The 12,834-nt window shown below is 35.5% G+C and overlaps 2 protein-coding genes across 2 annotated transcripts; one reads left to right on the top strand and one right to left on the bottom strand.

Moving 5' to 3' along the window:
• Positions 1 to 910: 910 nt before the first annotated feature.
• On the bottom strand, positions 911 to 3,287 carry LOC131951132 (uncharacterized). Its single transcript, XM_059313423.1, has 5 exons — positions 3,150 to 3,287; positions 2,510 to 2,612; positions 1,678 to 1,805; positions 1,431 to 1,528; positions 911 to 1,026 (listed from the first exon to the last, which is right to left on the bottom strand). Exons 1-5 carry the CDS (start codon positions 3,285 to 3,287, stop codon positions 996 to 998), a joined length of 498 nt encoding a protein of 165 aa, XP_059169406.1. The 3' UTR covers positions 911 to 995.
• Positions 3,288 to 9,910: 6,623 nt separating this feature from the next.
• On the top strand, positions 9,911 to 12,791 carry LOC131951131 (uncharacterized). The gene is made up of 5 exons (XM_059313422.1): positions 9,911 to 9,964; positions 10,310 to 10,412; positions 11,206 to 11,333; positions 11,485 to 11,582; positions 12,707 to 12,791. Exons 1-5 carry the CDS (start codon positions 9,911 to 9,913, stop codon positions 12,735 to 12,737), a joined length of 414 nt encoding a protein of 137 aa, XP_059169405.1. The 3' UTR covers positions 12,738 to 12,791.
• The last annotated feature ends 43 nt before the right edge of the window (positions 12,792 to 12,834 follow it).

Genomic DNA, 12,834 nt, shown 5'->3' with positions numbered 1-12,834 from the left:
GTTTAGGTTTGTAACACTAATATCGAAACTAGCAAGGTGGTTATAAAGGCTTATGTTTTGTTATATGAGAAAACAATTCTGGTCTAATATTTCTTCAACGTGGAAAATGATTAAACTTAAATTATTTTTTAATACCTGTAGTTACACATGCAGATAAAATGTGGAGATGGTTTTAAGGCATTGCTTAGCTTACTTGCATAAATATTGACGCAAAAAAACAACAATAACAACAACAACTCAGGCTACAAGCTGACGTCGTATCAGGTTCGAATCCATCTCGGATTTCATAATCCCTTGCGCTCAGTTTTATTGATATGTTATGTCGCCAAGATACAGATACATGCAGGCAGGCTTAAAACGGCTTTACATTTCCAGTGGATTAATTAGTCTGGAGGTTTTAGACGAAATTCTGTTTATCATGCATGTCTATTTCAGGAAACTAGCCTGTAACGGTGTAGATCCTTTGTTACGTTAATATTTGAGAAACTTTGTTACTTCAAATGTGGTTATGTTTAAGGTTTATTTCTGTAGTTTAAGCATTAAGTTATGTGGAGATGGTTTAATTTGTTTTAACAACTGAAGAGAAACATGGTTTAATCAAATAATTCTCCACATCGATTCTAAAATTTCCATCACATTTTGAGACATGCCAATTAACTCAAAATGTTTGCAATCCATAAAGAAAAGAATGATGAAAGTAAATCATGGCTGACACGAAATTTTGAATTGTGTTGGAGGAAATTCCTTTCACAATTACATTTAACGAAAAAAAAAAAGAACAATTAAAAACAATTGAAAAAATTACATAGTTAAGTGTTTTAAAAAGATGTATTTTTGACTTCAAAAAGGCATTGAGAATAATTTCTCGTAAATAGTTTTCCAATAAGAAACGGAACTAATATTATATTTGAAATATGAATCTAAAACATGGGACTTGAACTGTATGGAGCCAAAAGTAACCGTTCGTTTCCATTGATCACTGTAGCTGTCTACATCTAATAAGGCTGTTGCCCACCGTGGTTGCCCCTGTAAATACATTATGTCAAAAATGTTAACAATAATCAACAAGTCTTGTTACGTACTGTTACATACATACATAGATATTCTAATATCAACTTTAGAAGTTTTTGTGGACATATTATGGTTTAAGACAAAAGTTCAAGAAAACATAGTTAGCGAAGACATTTATTTTTTGCTGTTGATACTCTAATATACATTAAGTCAACAAAAAAGTAAAAACCGTCGGTGATGAATATTACATAGGTTGATTTACAGATTAAAGAGTGATTTATGCTAATTATGTTACATAACACATGCAATTAGTGTCTTATAAAACAAAGCTCTCGTCAATCATTGTCTACTATTAATGAAATACGATGTGAACTAATAGTTCCACAATGGTCTAGTATTAAAATAAAATATTAACTCACGGTGGGTCATAGTTGCATGAAACAAGGTTGGGCATTTCTTCATTCTCCTCACACTGAGTGATGGCACAGCCAACTGATACTGAATCTCTCCACACCATCTACAAATCACAAAGTGATTTAATACAAAATGGCATAGGATTATAATTTTACTAATACAATTCAATCTAGTATTTATAATTGAACAAAATATTTGATGAATAAAAAAAATGTCTCACTACTGATATGTAAGCTATTGAAAACATCTCACCTGTGAATAATGACCACAGGTAGGTGAATCCTGAGCAATACATTCCCAGTCATCATCAACATATTCCAGTTCCTTTAACCAGGATGCAGCGCTTCTGTAGGCCAAGTACGTGGCGTTGTCGTCCAAAGCTGCAACATGACAGGTTCGTTATTCGTCACAAAAGTCTTTAAAATTTCGACATTGACGGGTAAACTATGAGACGGGTCTACTAGTGTTTGGTTATATATAGCATGGATCTATTTCTGGTAGAAAAATGATGGTAGGAATCTACCTCTGTTAGGTTAATAATGGTATGGGTTTATTAATGTTATGTTAATTAATTATAATATGTGTTTATTAATGTTTATCTTAATTAGTGTATGGGTTTATTAATGTTATGTTAATTATGGTGTGGGGTTATTAATGCGATGTTAATGATGGTATAGGTTTATTTATGTTAGTGTAAGTATTGTATGAGTTTATTAATGATATGTTAATAATGTTATGAGTTTATTAATATTAGGTTACGTATGTCATGGGTTTATTAATGTTAGTTTGATTATGATGGTATGGGCCTACTAGTGATAGGTTAATGATGATATGGGTTTACTACTAATAAGTAAATAATGGTATGAGTCTTCTACTGATATGTTTATGATATTGTGGGACCACTAGTGATAATTTAATGATAGTAAGGGTCTACTACAGGTGTTTATGATCCTATGGGTCTACCTCTGATATGTTTTTAATCGTATGAGTCTACTTATAATATGTTTATGATGGTATGGGTCCACTACTGATATGTTTATGATGGTATGGGTCTATTATTAATGATTTATTATGATGATCTCACGTCCATTTTGGTATAAGTTCTCCCCGTATTGTTGATTGCTGTGTTCAAATTCACACCTGGATGTCCAGTCTTCTGCGAACTCGGCCAGTGTCGTGTCCCATACCTGGTGACAAAATATAATTAGGAAAGCGAAAAACAGTCCGTAGTCAATGACTAGACCCCGGACCCTGCACCCCCCCCCCCTTTCTCTCTTCCCACAATATACGGTAATTGCCTTCCATGACAAAAGGCTAATAGAAGCTAGTTTTAAAAAATCACAAAAGGTCCAAAAAAATATTATGCAAGAGAATAAAAAAAAAACTTTATTCTAATGGAACCTAATCGTGTAGATTTTGAAAAATATCGACTTCAATTATTTGGGCCATCAACCAGTAGCTGTACTAATTTGTTACTTCGTTTTGAAAAACGTTAAATTGATGCAATTAATTTTTCTACATTTGTCAAATGACTAAAAAAGTTTGCTATAATTTTGTGTAATCTTGAGAAATATTATTTAAAAGATTTAATACTAGTTTAATACATTTCCATGATATAGTGTCAACTTACCAGAGCTAGAAAAACATGACATACAAAACAACTAGCTGTTAGCTACTAGCTAAGTAGAGGTAGCTACACATGATATACATACACGAGAACTTACCAGGGATGGGATACCCAGTTCATTCCTCACGTCGTTGTGAGCCTCCAAGAACGCTTCAATGTCATCAGACGACAAGGTCAAGGTCACGCCTGCATGGGCCACAGCTACCACAGCCAGCAACAACAGGATGGTCTTCATGGTGGGTGGCTAGATGAAAAACTGTTTTCACAGACAGGAAACAAAATTAACTTTCTATTTATAGAAACAAACAGCTGAGCAATTGTTCTTTGGGAGTTGATTAAAGCAAGCTAGATTTTTTCAGCAACAGCCGGCTATTCTTTAATTGATGAATCTAAATTAGACATTTTTTTTTCAAATTTAATTAATAATAGCACAACATAGCAGTATAGTGTGCTGTTCATAGAGTGGATGATTTAACTTTCGCGAATGTTTTAGTCACCCTTAATACTAAAACGTACACAAATAAGTAAAAGATTTTACATTCAAGTTTTATATATGCACTTGAAAAGAAGAAAATAAACGACTTTATTGAAATGAAAAATAATCCAGTAAAAATTTTAGCGAGTAGTCTTAATAAATTCAAATTGATTTACAAAATCTTCATGTGACTTTAAATCAGGGGTCTCCAAACTTTTCAGCCCGAGGGCCACATTAACTATCGAATATCAGTTCGGGGGGCAGAGTTTCTTTCAGGCATCTCATAGGGGTGGCAGAGCCCCCCCCTCCCCCCAAAGAACGTCAAACGCCCCCCAATTTATATTTTATATAGAAATATATACAAATTTCATATCCCCCCCCCCCCCTCCTGAGAAAAAAAGTTTGAAAGAAACACTGTCCAGGGCAGACAACACTCTCGAATGCTAGGTTTGTTCTCAAATTGTTCTTCACGTATTTCATTCTTGTAAATGTTTGTTCATACAGGTGTGTTGTTCCAAAACTTGAAAGGTACTTTGATGCAAATTTTTAATATTAGGAAAGTTTTACTTGGGCAAAAACTTATTAAAGCCCAACCGTCCATCTTTGAACTTGTCTCTAAGGAGGTCATTTGCTTGCAATTCAATGACCTCCAGATGCAGTTCATCGTGTCACTTCTTCTGCCTTTGAAATCAAGTCAGAAAACCGCTACTGAGTGAAACTGATGGTATTTGCAACCAAAGCTACATTTTCAAATTGTTTTGAATTTTCTGGGCAAAGTTCCTCAGCCACCTCCTAAAACATTTTGTTTTCCGTGGTGAAAAATATCTCCGCGTGCCGGATGAGAGGACATCGCAAGCCGCATACGGCCCACGGGCCGTTGTTTGGAAATCCCTGCTTTAAATGGTTATTGTTTTCACAACCAAAATGTCAAGCTTAAAACGAATGGATTTATTTGAAGTGAGTGAAACATCGATAAACCTTTAAGTTTTAAAATGACAGAACGAATTCAGAATATAAAAGGATGGTCAGTACTTTGCGCAGACGTCTTTACTTTCCCCAACTTAAGTCAGGTACTCATCAGAGCTGGGTGGACTCAGTGACATCCTACAGTCACTAGTCCGAAACGAGATCAGAACGAGACCTGCGGGACATCAGCAAACTCTCAACGACGTTCGTCCCTAAAGGCCAGGATCAACCAAAAAATGAAAATGTATCTCACCTGATTGAAGTATCTGTTCTAGTATGAAAGCAAGCGGCAGAACGTCTGTGAATTTTACTGAATTTTCAACAACATAAATACACACAAAAACACGTAGGCGCTTAGAATAATATGGCCTTGAGTTTAAATTGTTTTTTAATTACTGCTGATTAATTTCTGTCTGACGTATAATTTCTAATTTACATTAACAAGGCGTAGCCGGGAAATACTAGTAAAGAGTGTTAAACACACACACACACACACACACACACACACACACACATACACACACACGCGCGCAAATACACACACATACTCATATAAAAATAAATAAATAAATTAAAAAAAAAAAATATATATATATACATATATATATATATATATATATATATATATATATATATATATATATATATATATATATATATATATATATACGGAAAACACGACTGGTCAGTTTCAACCGATTAACCGATATATATATATATATATATATATATATATATATATATATATATATATATATATATATATATATATATATATATATATATATATATATATATATATATATATATATATATATATATATATATATAATCTTCGTAATTGATGTGAAAAACAGAAGGTAATTTCCCCAAAGATTTAAGGTACTTAACCTCTGTACATCTAGCTAATAAATGTCTAGGCCGTATGGAGAAAGTGTCGATCTGTAAGCCTACGGCAAGGGCTAAAAATTATCCTTATATGATTTATATATAAAAAAAATAATCGCCGAACGACTTCCTGCCCCCCCCCCCCCCCCCCCCCCCACCCCCTGATATTTTGTGAGGTCGTAGACCGACCATAGAGTGTAACCAAAAAAATATTTTTTTCCGTCAGAGGAAAAACAATTATTTGTCTAGATGCCATATTTTCTTATATAAGCATAGAAGTTTTTTGTGAAAAAAAAAGTAACCAAAACCTACATCACTCGGGCTATGTATAAGGGAGGTAACTTTTGAAAGCAATAATTTTAAAATTATTTTTATACTTGTTTCAACAAGAAAGAAAATGACGAAGTAAAACACAACATAGCTTGTAACACCACTAAAATTTCCCGTAATAATTCGTGACTACGGACAGCCAACTTACGTTTAAAACTGCGGGTTCGAATTGTGTTATTGAACTATCCTGCTGGGATATAACGGTGTGGTCAAATATTAGAGCGAAAGTCTCCAGCTCGTAGCCTGGGATCGAGTCTATACGATATACATGACTCACACTAGGGAATATAAAGGCGGCTAAGCATTGTGTGTGCCAAATATTCTTAAGTCACAAAACATGTGAACTAACATCAGTTGAAATCTCTACCCCTTTCCCTCTAATTTCTCCCTCTCTCCCTCTCTCTCTCTTTCTCTCTCTCTCTCTCTCTCTCTCTCTCTCTCTCTCTCTCTCGCTTTCTCGCTCTCTCCTGTTATTGTGTTTAAAGAGATCAATTGTTTTTATTTTTATTTTAGAGTAATCAAAATAAAAGCATACTTTCCTAAATACTAACTATAGAAGCTGGTGACACCGATCTATTTAGACGCAAAAACTACAAAATTAAATAAATCTTGAGTTGTAGATTGTTCTTAGATTTGACAAAGGCTATGGAACCAAATCCAGCTAGAAAACTATACAGAAGACAGAATTAAACTACACAGGATCCATAACAACAGATCTTATTTTGACTGAGTTTTCCATCATGTTTGAACCTGGTGGTTCGAATAAAAGGGAAACATTACGTAAACCAGCAAGTTACATAGAGGAGAACAGATTAGCACTGAACCGCCTTGCCCTTACGGTCAATGGGGTGATTGACGTAATGTGACACTTTTCATTGACCTCGGTGTCTACTGTAGTCATGTGGTCAGCACTATGCCCAGCCGCCTTTCTTTATCGAGAGCCAGGTACCCATTAGAACTGAGATGACACAGGAATGAGCTCAAGCTAGGGATTCGAACTGGAGACTGTAGGGTTAGAAGTCAAACCATTCGACCTATTTTTCTTTACTAAACAACCTCTAAAAAATCAATTTCCCTGTTGTATTACCTCTGCTGTGATCAGTGAACCATCACAAATTACCCATAGGTCGTTAATTGCCTAGTATATTTCGAAAGTCGAATATATTATCTTCAAGACCTCCCTTTCTAGCCCAACGCTTTTTATGGGGGGCTGTCGACAGCTTTCCTAACTTTAATCTGTAGTTAACATCTGTTTAAGTCAAGCATTACGGTGGAACAAAGCAACTGTTTGATAGCATCTTTTTCAACAAACATTAAGGTCAAACAAATTATCAGTAGTTAACATCTATTTTAGTCAGCAACTACGGTAAAACAAAGCATATATAGGTATCATCTATTTTAGTCAAACACTACGGTAAAAATAAGTAAATTTATTTACTGGTTAAAAAAAAACACGAAAATATAGTTTTCTGTCAATTTTTTTTATTGCAAAGTTAGCAAGTTCGTCAAGTTTTGAACTAATTTAATAATAAAAGAAAGAAGAAACGTGTGTATGCATATATTAGAAATATATACATCTATTGATGGACGCAGCAAACATGAAAATGTTGGACTTAAAATAGAAGGAAATATTTTTATTTGTAATCTTAAACGTAATTTAACCATAAATTAAATTTAAATGGCATATACATAATATATAGACATTGCACTTTTTGTACATCAACATCAACATCAACATCAACATCAACATCAACATCAACATCAACATCAACATCAACATCTACATCTACATCTACATCAACATCAACATCTACATCTACATCTACATCTACATCTACATCTACATCTACATCTACATCTACATCTACATCTACATCTACATCTACATCTACATCTACATCTACATCTACATCTACATCTACATCTACATCTACATCTACATCTACATCTACATCTACATCTACATCTACATCTACATCTACATCTACATCTACATCTACATCTACATCTACATCTACATCTACATCTACATCTACATCTACATCTACATCTACATCTACATCTACATCTACATCTACATCTACATCTACATCTACATCTACATCTACATCTACATCTACATCTACATCTACATCTACATCTACATCTACATCTACATCTACATCTACATCTACATCTACATCTACATCTACATCTACATCTACATCTACATCTACATCTACATCTACATCTACATCTACATCTACATCTACATCTACATCTACATCTACATCTACATCTACATCTACATCTACATCTACAACTACAACTACAACTACATCTACATCTACATCTACATCTTCATCTTCATCTTTATCTACATTTACATCTACATCTACATCTTCCTAGTAATTCCTAATTAAGGCGATTGTTAATTGTAAAAAAAAAATATGCGTCAGAAACAAATTAATCAGCAGTAATTAAAAAAACAATTTAAACTCAAGGCCATATTATTCTAAGCGCCTACGCATTTTTTTGGGTGTATTTATGTTGATGAAACTTCAATGAAATTCACAGACGTTCTACAACTTGCTTTAATACTAGAACAGATAGCCTACTACGATCAGGTGAGACACCTTTTAATTTTTTGGTTGCTCTGGTGCTATTAATAATTACATTTAAAAACGATATTGTCTAATTTAGATTCAGCAGATTAAGATTAGCGGGATGTTTCTGAAAAAAAAGGAGCATGCTTAAATCATTTTTCAAAGAACTATTGTTCAGCTGTTTGTTTCTATAAGCAGAAAGTTTATTTTGTTTCCTGTCTATGAAAACTGTTTTTAATCTAGCCACCCACCATGAAGACCATCCTGTTGTTGCTGGCTGTGGTAGCTGTGGCCCAGGCAGGCGTGACCTTGACCTTGTCGTCTGATGACATTGAAGCGTTCTTGAAGGCTCACAATGACGTGAGGAATGATCTGGGTATTCCATCCCTGGTAAGTTCGTCGTGTATGTATATCATATGTAGCTACCTCTGGTAGGTAGATCTTGTGTCGCTGCTAGTTGCTTACTGCGGTATGGTAATATTTATGTCGCCATCTAGTAGCTAACAGCTAGTTGTTTTGTATGTCATGTTTTTCTAGCTCTGGTAAGTTGACACTATATCATGGAAATGTATTAAACTAGTATTAAATCTTTTAAATAATATTTCTCCAGATTACACAAAATTATAGCAAACATTTTAATCATTTGACAAATGTAGAAAAATTAATTGCATCAATTTAACGTTTTTCAAAACGAAGTAATAAATTAGTACAGCTACTTCCTTCCTTCCTTATACGGAAACCGGCTCAGAAGGTTCACTTCCATTAGCCAGGCAGGCCTCAGTGTGGCAAACCCCGATCATCAGTGTTTCCCACACATCGGTCGCTACTTCCGTCGGTTCTCACCGGGCTTTCCTTCCCCACCCACCAGACGCGGGACGTCGTCCTACCGCCTGGTACCCAGCTTGATCGTGGGGGGCATTCCGTCAGATCAAAACCCTCTAGCGGCTGTTATCTGCCACCGGCCATTCCGCATCCACTTAACATGGGTTTGGTCAGACCAGTGGTATTATCCGAAGCCCCGTTAAGGCCGCCGCTTAAAGTCAAAAGAGAGATCTGGCGGCGGGCTCTTTTGGTTCCCGGTAGTCTTGCACCTCTCCTCCCCCACGCTATTATGTAGGGGACTTGGGAGACCGACGTACCAGGCTCTTCGGAAAGAGCCAAACGCATACAACAGTTCCACTCGACCAGATCGAAAACCCTCTAGCTGCTGTTCACTACCACCAGCCATCCCGCACTCACTAGGGAGGTCATGGGTTTGGTCCGACTAGTGGAGTTCGTCCGAAGCCGTGTGAAGGCCGCAGCTTAAAGTCAAACCGTCTGGTTGGGATCGCGAACAGACCCTTTTTTGGTTCCCGGCAGTCTTGCATCTCTCCACCCCCACGCTATTCTGAGCCAGCAATGGAGATTCACCCGTCCAATGCGGGCAAATCTCCCGGCTCCACCATGTGGGGGTCTTGGGAATCCGACGTACCAGGCTCTCCGGACTGGCATCCATGTGTCGGCCAGGGGACGCCGGCCGGCACGGATGCACAGACTAAAAATCCCTAGCTGCCGTTAGCTACCCGGGTAGGGCACCCTTCCGTGGCCACGTGGAGGCCGCAGCTTCAGGTCAAAATGTCTGCCGGAGGGCCTTGGATACCCCTTTTAGTTCCTGGCCTCTTTTCACCCGTATTAGCCAGGGTGGTTTTACGGGTTCAGAGAGGATCAGGCTGCACGGAAAGTACAGCTACTAGTTGATGGCCCATAAAATTGAAGTCGATATTTTTCAAATTCTACACGATTAGGTTCCATTAGAATAAAGCTTGTTTTTTTTGGTTTTTTATTCTCTTGGAAATTAAAAAAGAATTTATCACCTTTTGTGATAATTTTAACTAGCATCTATCAGCCTTTTGTCATGAAAGGCAAGTACCTTATATTGTGGGAAGAGAGAAGGGGGGGGGGGGGGTGCAGGGTCCGGGGTCAATTCATTTGCTACGGACTGTTTTTGCTTTCCTAATTATATTTTATCACCAGGTATGGGACACTACACTGGCCGAGTTCGCAGAAGACTGGACATCCAGGTGTGAATTTGAACACAGCAATCAACAATACGGGGAGAACTTATACCAAAATGGACGTAAGATCATCATCATAAACTTATTAATAATAGACCCATACCATCATAAACATATCAGTAGTGGACCCATACCATCATAAACATAACAGTAATAGACCCATAACATCATAAACATATCAGTAGTGGACTTACACCATCATAAACATACAAGTAGTGGACCCATAACATCATAAACATATCATAAATTGACATATATAATCAAAAACATATCAGTGGTAGACCCATACCCTCATAAACATATCAGAAGTGGACCCATACAATCAAAAACATATCAGAGGTAGACCCATATGATCATAAACACCTGTAGTAGACCCATATTATCATTAAATTATCACTAGTAGTCCCATAATGTCATAAACATATCAGTAGAAGACTCATACCATTATTTACTTATTAGTAGTAAACCCATATCATTAACCTATTACTAGTAGGCCCATACCATCATAACGCTATCAGTAGTAGATTTATGCCATACTTGACCTAACATTGATAAACCCATGACATACGTAACCTAATATTAATAAACTCATACCATTATAGATAACATTAATAAACCCATACCATAATTAATTAACATAACATTAATAAATTCAACATAGGTAGATCCCTACATAACATTAATCAACCCATACCATAATTAACCTAACAGAGGTAGATTCCTACCATCATTTTTCTACCAGAAATAGATCCATGCTTTATTAACCAAACACTAGTAGACCCGTCTCATAGTTTCCCCGTCAATGTCGAAATTTTAAAGACTTTTGTGACAAATAACGAACCTGTCATGTTGCAGCTTTGGACGACAACGCCACGTATTTGGCCTACAGAAGCGCTGCATCCTGGTTAAAGGAACTGGAATATGTTGATGATGACTGGGAATGTATTGCTCAGGATTCACCTACCTGTGGTCATTATTCACAGGTGAGATGTTGTCAATAGCTTACATATCAGTAGTGAGATATTTTTTTTTATTCATCAAATATTCTGTTCAATTATAAATACTAGAATACATTGTAGTAATAAAAAAATTAATCCTAGTCCATTTTTAATTAAATCATTGTGTGATTTGTAGATGGTGTGGAGAGATTCAGTATCAGTTGGCTGTGCCATCACTCAGTGTGAGGAAAATGAAGAAATGCCCAACCTGGTTTCATGCAACTATGACCCACCGTGAGTTCATATTTTGTTTTAATACTTGACCATTTTTGAACTATTAGTTCACAACTTATTTCATGAATAGCTTCACGTTTGACCATAAGTTAACATGAATTTCATTACTAGTTCTATATATACTCTTAATTATACATTTTATTTTATTACTAGTTCCTTACTTGGCAATTGGTACACTTTTTTTCAATACTAGCACAACGCTGGGCTTAATTACACATTTATTTCAAAATAGCTTCTTATATAGCCATGCGTACACATTATTATTTCAATACTAGCTTCTTATATTATAGCAATACGTACATATTTTTTTTCGATACTCATTTCTAATAGAACCTTAAGTTTATACAATATAATTATCATTATTATTTCTACGAACAAAATTGATCCAGATTTTATTTTAATACCAATGTGATTACACGCTTATTTAAAATACTAATTAATTGTAATTTTGGTTTTATAATTAATTTACACACAACCCAAATAAAAAGTTCACGCTGACAAAGTAAAATTAATTTTAAAAGTTGTCAGTCGTCCTTTACTTACATGTGCTTTTTTATTCTCACTAACATTCGGGCAAGTGTCCATTCGGGAAATCGGCCTTCGGGCAAACGGCATTCGGGAAAGTGTCTTTCGGGAATTTGTCGTAGACCCATGTGGATATCCCATTCACATTACATTAGCAGTACATCCTTCACTGTTTCTGATTTTTGTGTCTGACAATGATGAACGAGAGCTTTGTTTTATAACACACTCATAACATGTGTTATGTAACATGATCAGCATATATCACTGTATAATCTGTAAATCAACCTATGTAAAATTCATCACCGACTGGTTATAATTTTTTGTTGGCTTAATTTATGTTAGAGAATCAATAGCAAAAAAAAAGATTACTTTGCTAATTTTTTTCCCCCTGAATTTTTGTATTAAACAATAATATGTCAACAAAAACTTCTAAAGTTGATATTAGTATACCCTGTATCTATATAACTTTCAGATAACAAGTCTTCTTAATTTGTATTAATAATTTTGGCATATTTACAGTATTTACAACAGTATGTATGTAACAGTACCTAACAAGACTTTTAATTATTGTTAACATTTTTGACATAATGTATTTACAGAGGCAACCACGGTGGACAACAGCCTTATTAGATGTGATCAATGGAAACGAGCGGTTATTTTTTGCGCCTTACAGTGCACGTTCCATGTTATAGATTTACACTTTAAATCTACTAAAAATATTAGTTTC

This window comes from Physella acuta, unplaced genomic scaffold (assembly GCF_028476545.2).
Source record: "Physella acuta isolate Inbredline_101_S28 unplaced genomic scaffold, ASM2847654v3 ptg000801l, whole genome shotgun sequence".
Classification (NCBI taxonomy): Eukaryota; Metazoa; Mollusca; class Gastropoda; family Physidae; genus Physella; species Physella acuta.
This window is presented reverse-complemented; position numbering and strand designations above follow the sequence as displayed.

Coding starts and splice junctions, on each gene's coding strand:
- LOC131951132 (XM_059313423.1), bottom strand. CDS start 3,287: ATGAAGACCATCCTGTTGTTGCTGGCTGTGGTAGCTGTGGCCCATGCA. Junction 1,806..2,509: donor GAACTTATACCAAAATGGAC/GTGAGATCATCA, acceptor GTCATGTTGCAG/CTTTGGACGACAACGCCACG. Junction 1,027..1,430: donor TCATGCAACTATGACCCACC/GTGAGTTAATAT, acceptor ATGTATTTACAG/GGGCAACCACGGTGGGCAAC.
- LOC131951131 (XM_059313422.1), top strand. CDS start 9,911: ATGTCTGCCGGAGGGCCTTGGATACCCCTTTTAGTTCCTGGCCTCTTT. Junction 10,413..11,205: donor GAACTTATACCAAAATGGAC/GTAAGATCATCA, acceptor GTCATGTTGCAG/CTTTGGACGACAACGCCACG. Junction 11,334..11,484: donor CCTGTGGTCATTATTCACAG/GTGAGATGTTGT, acceptor TGTGATTTGTAG/ATGGTGTGGAGAGATTCAGT.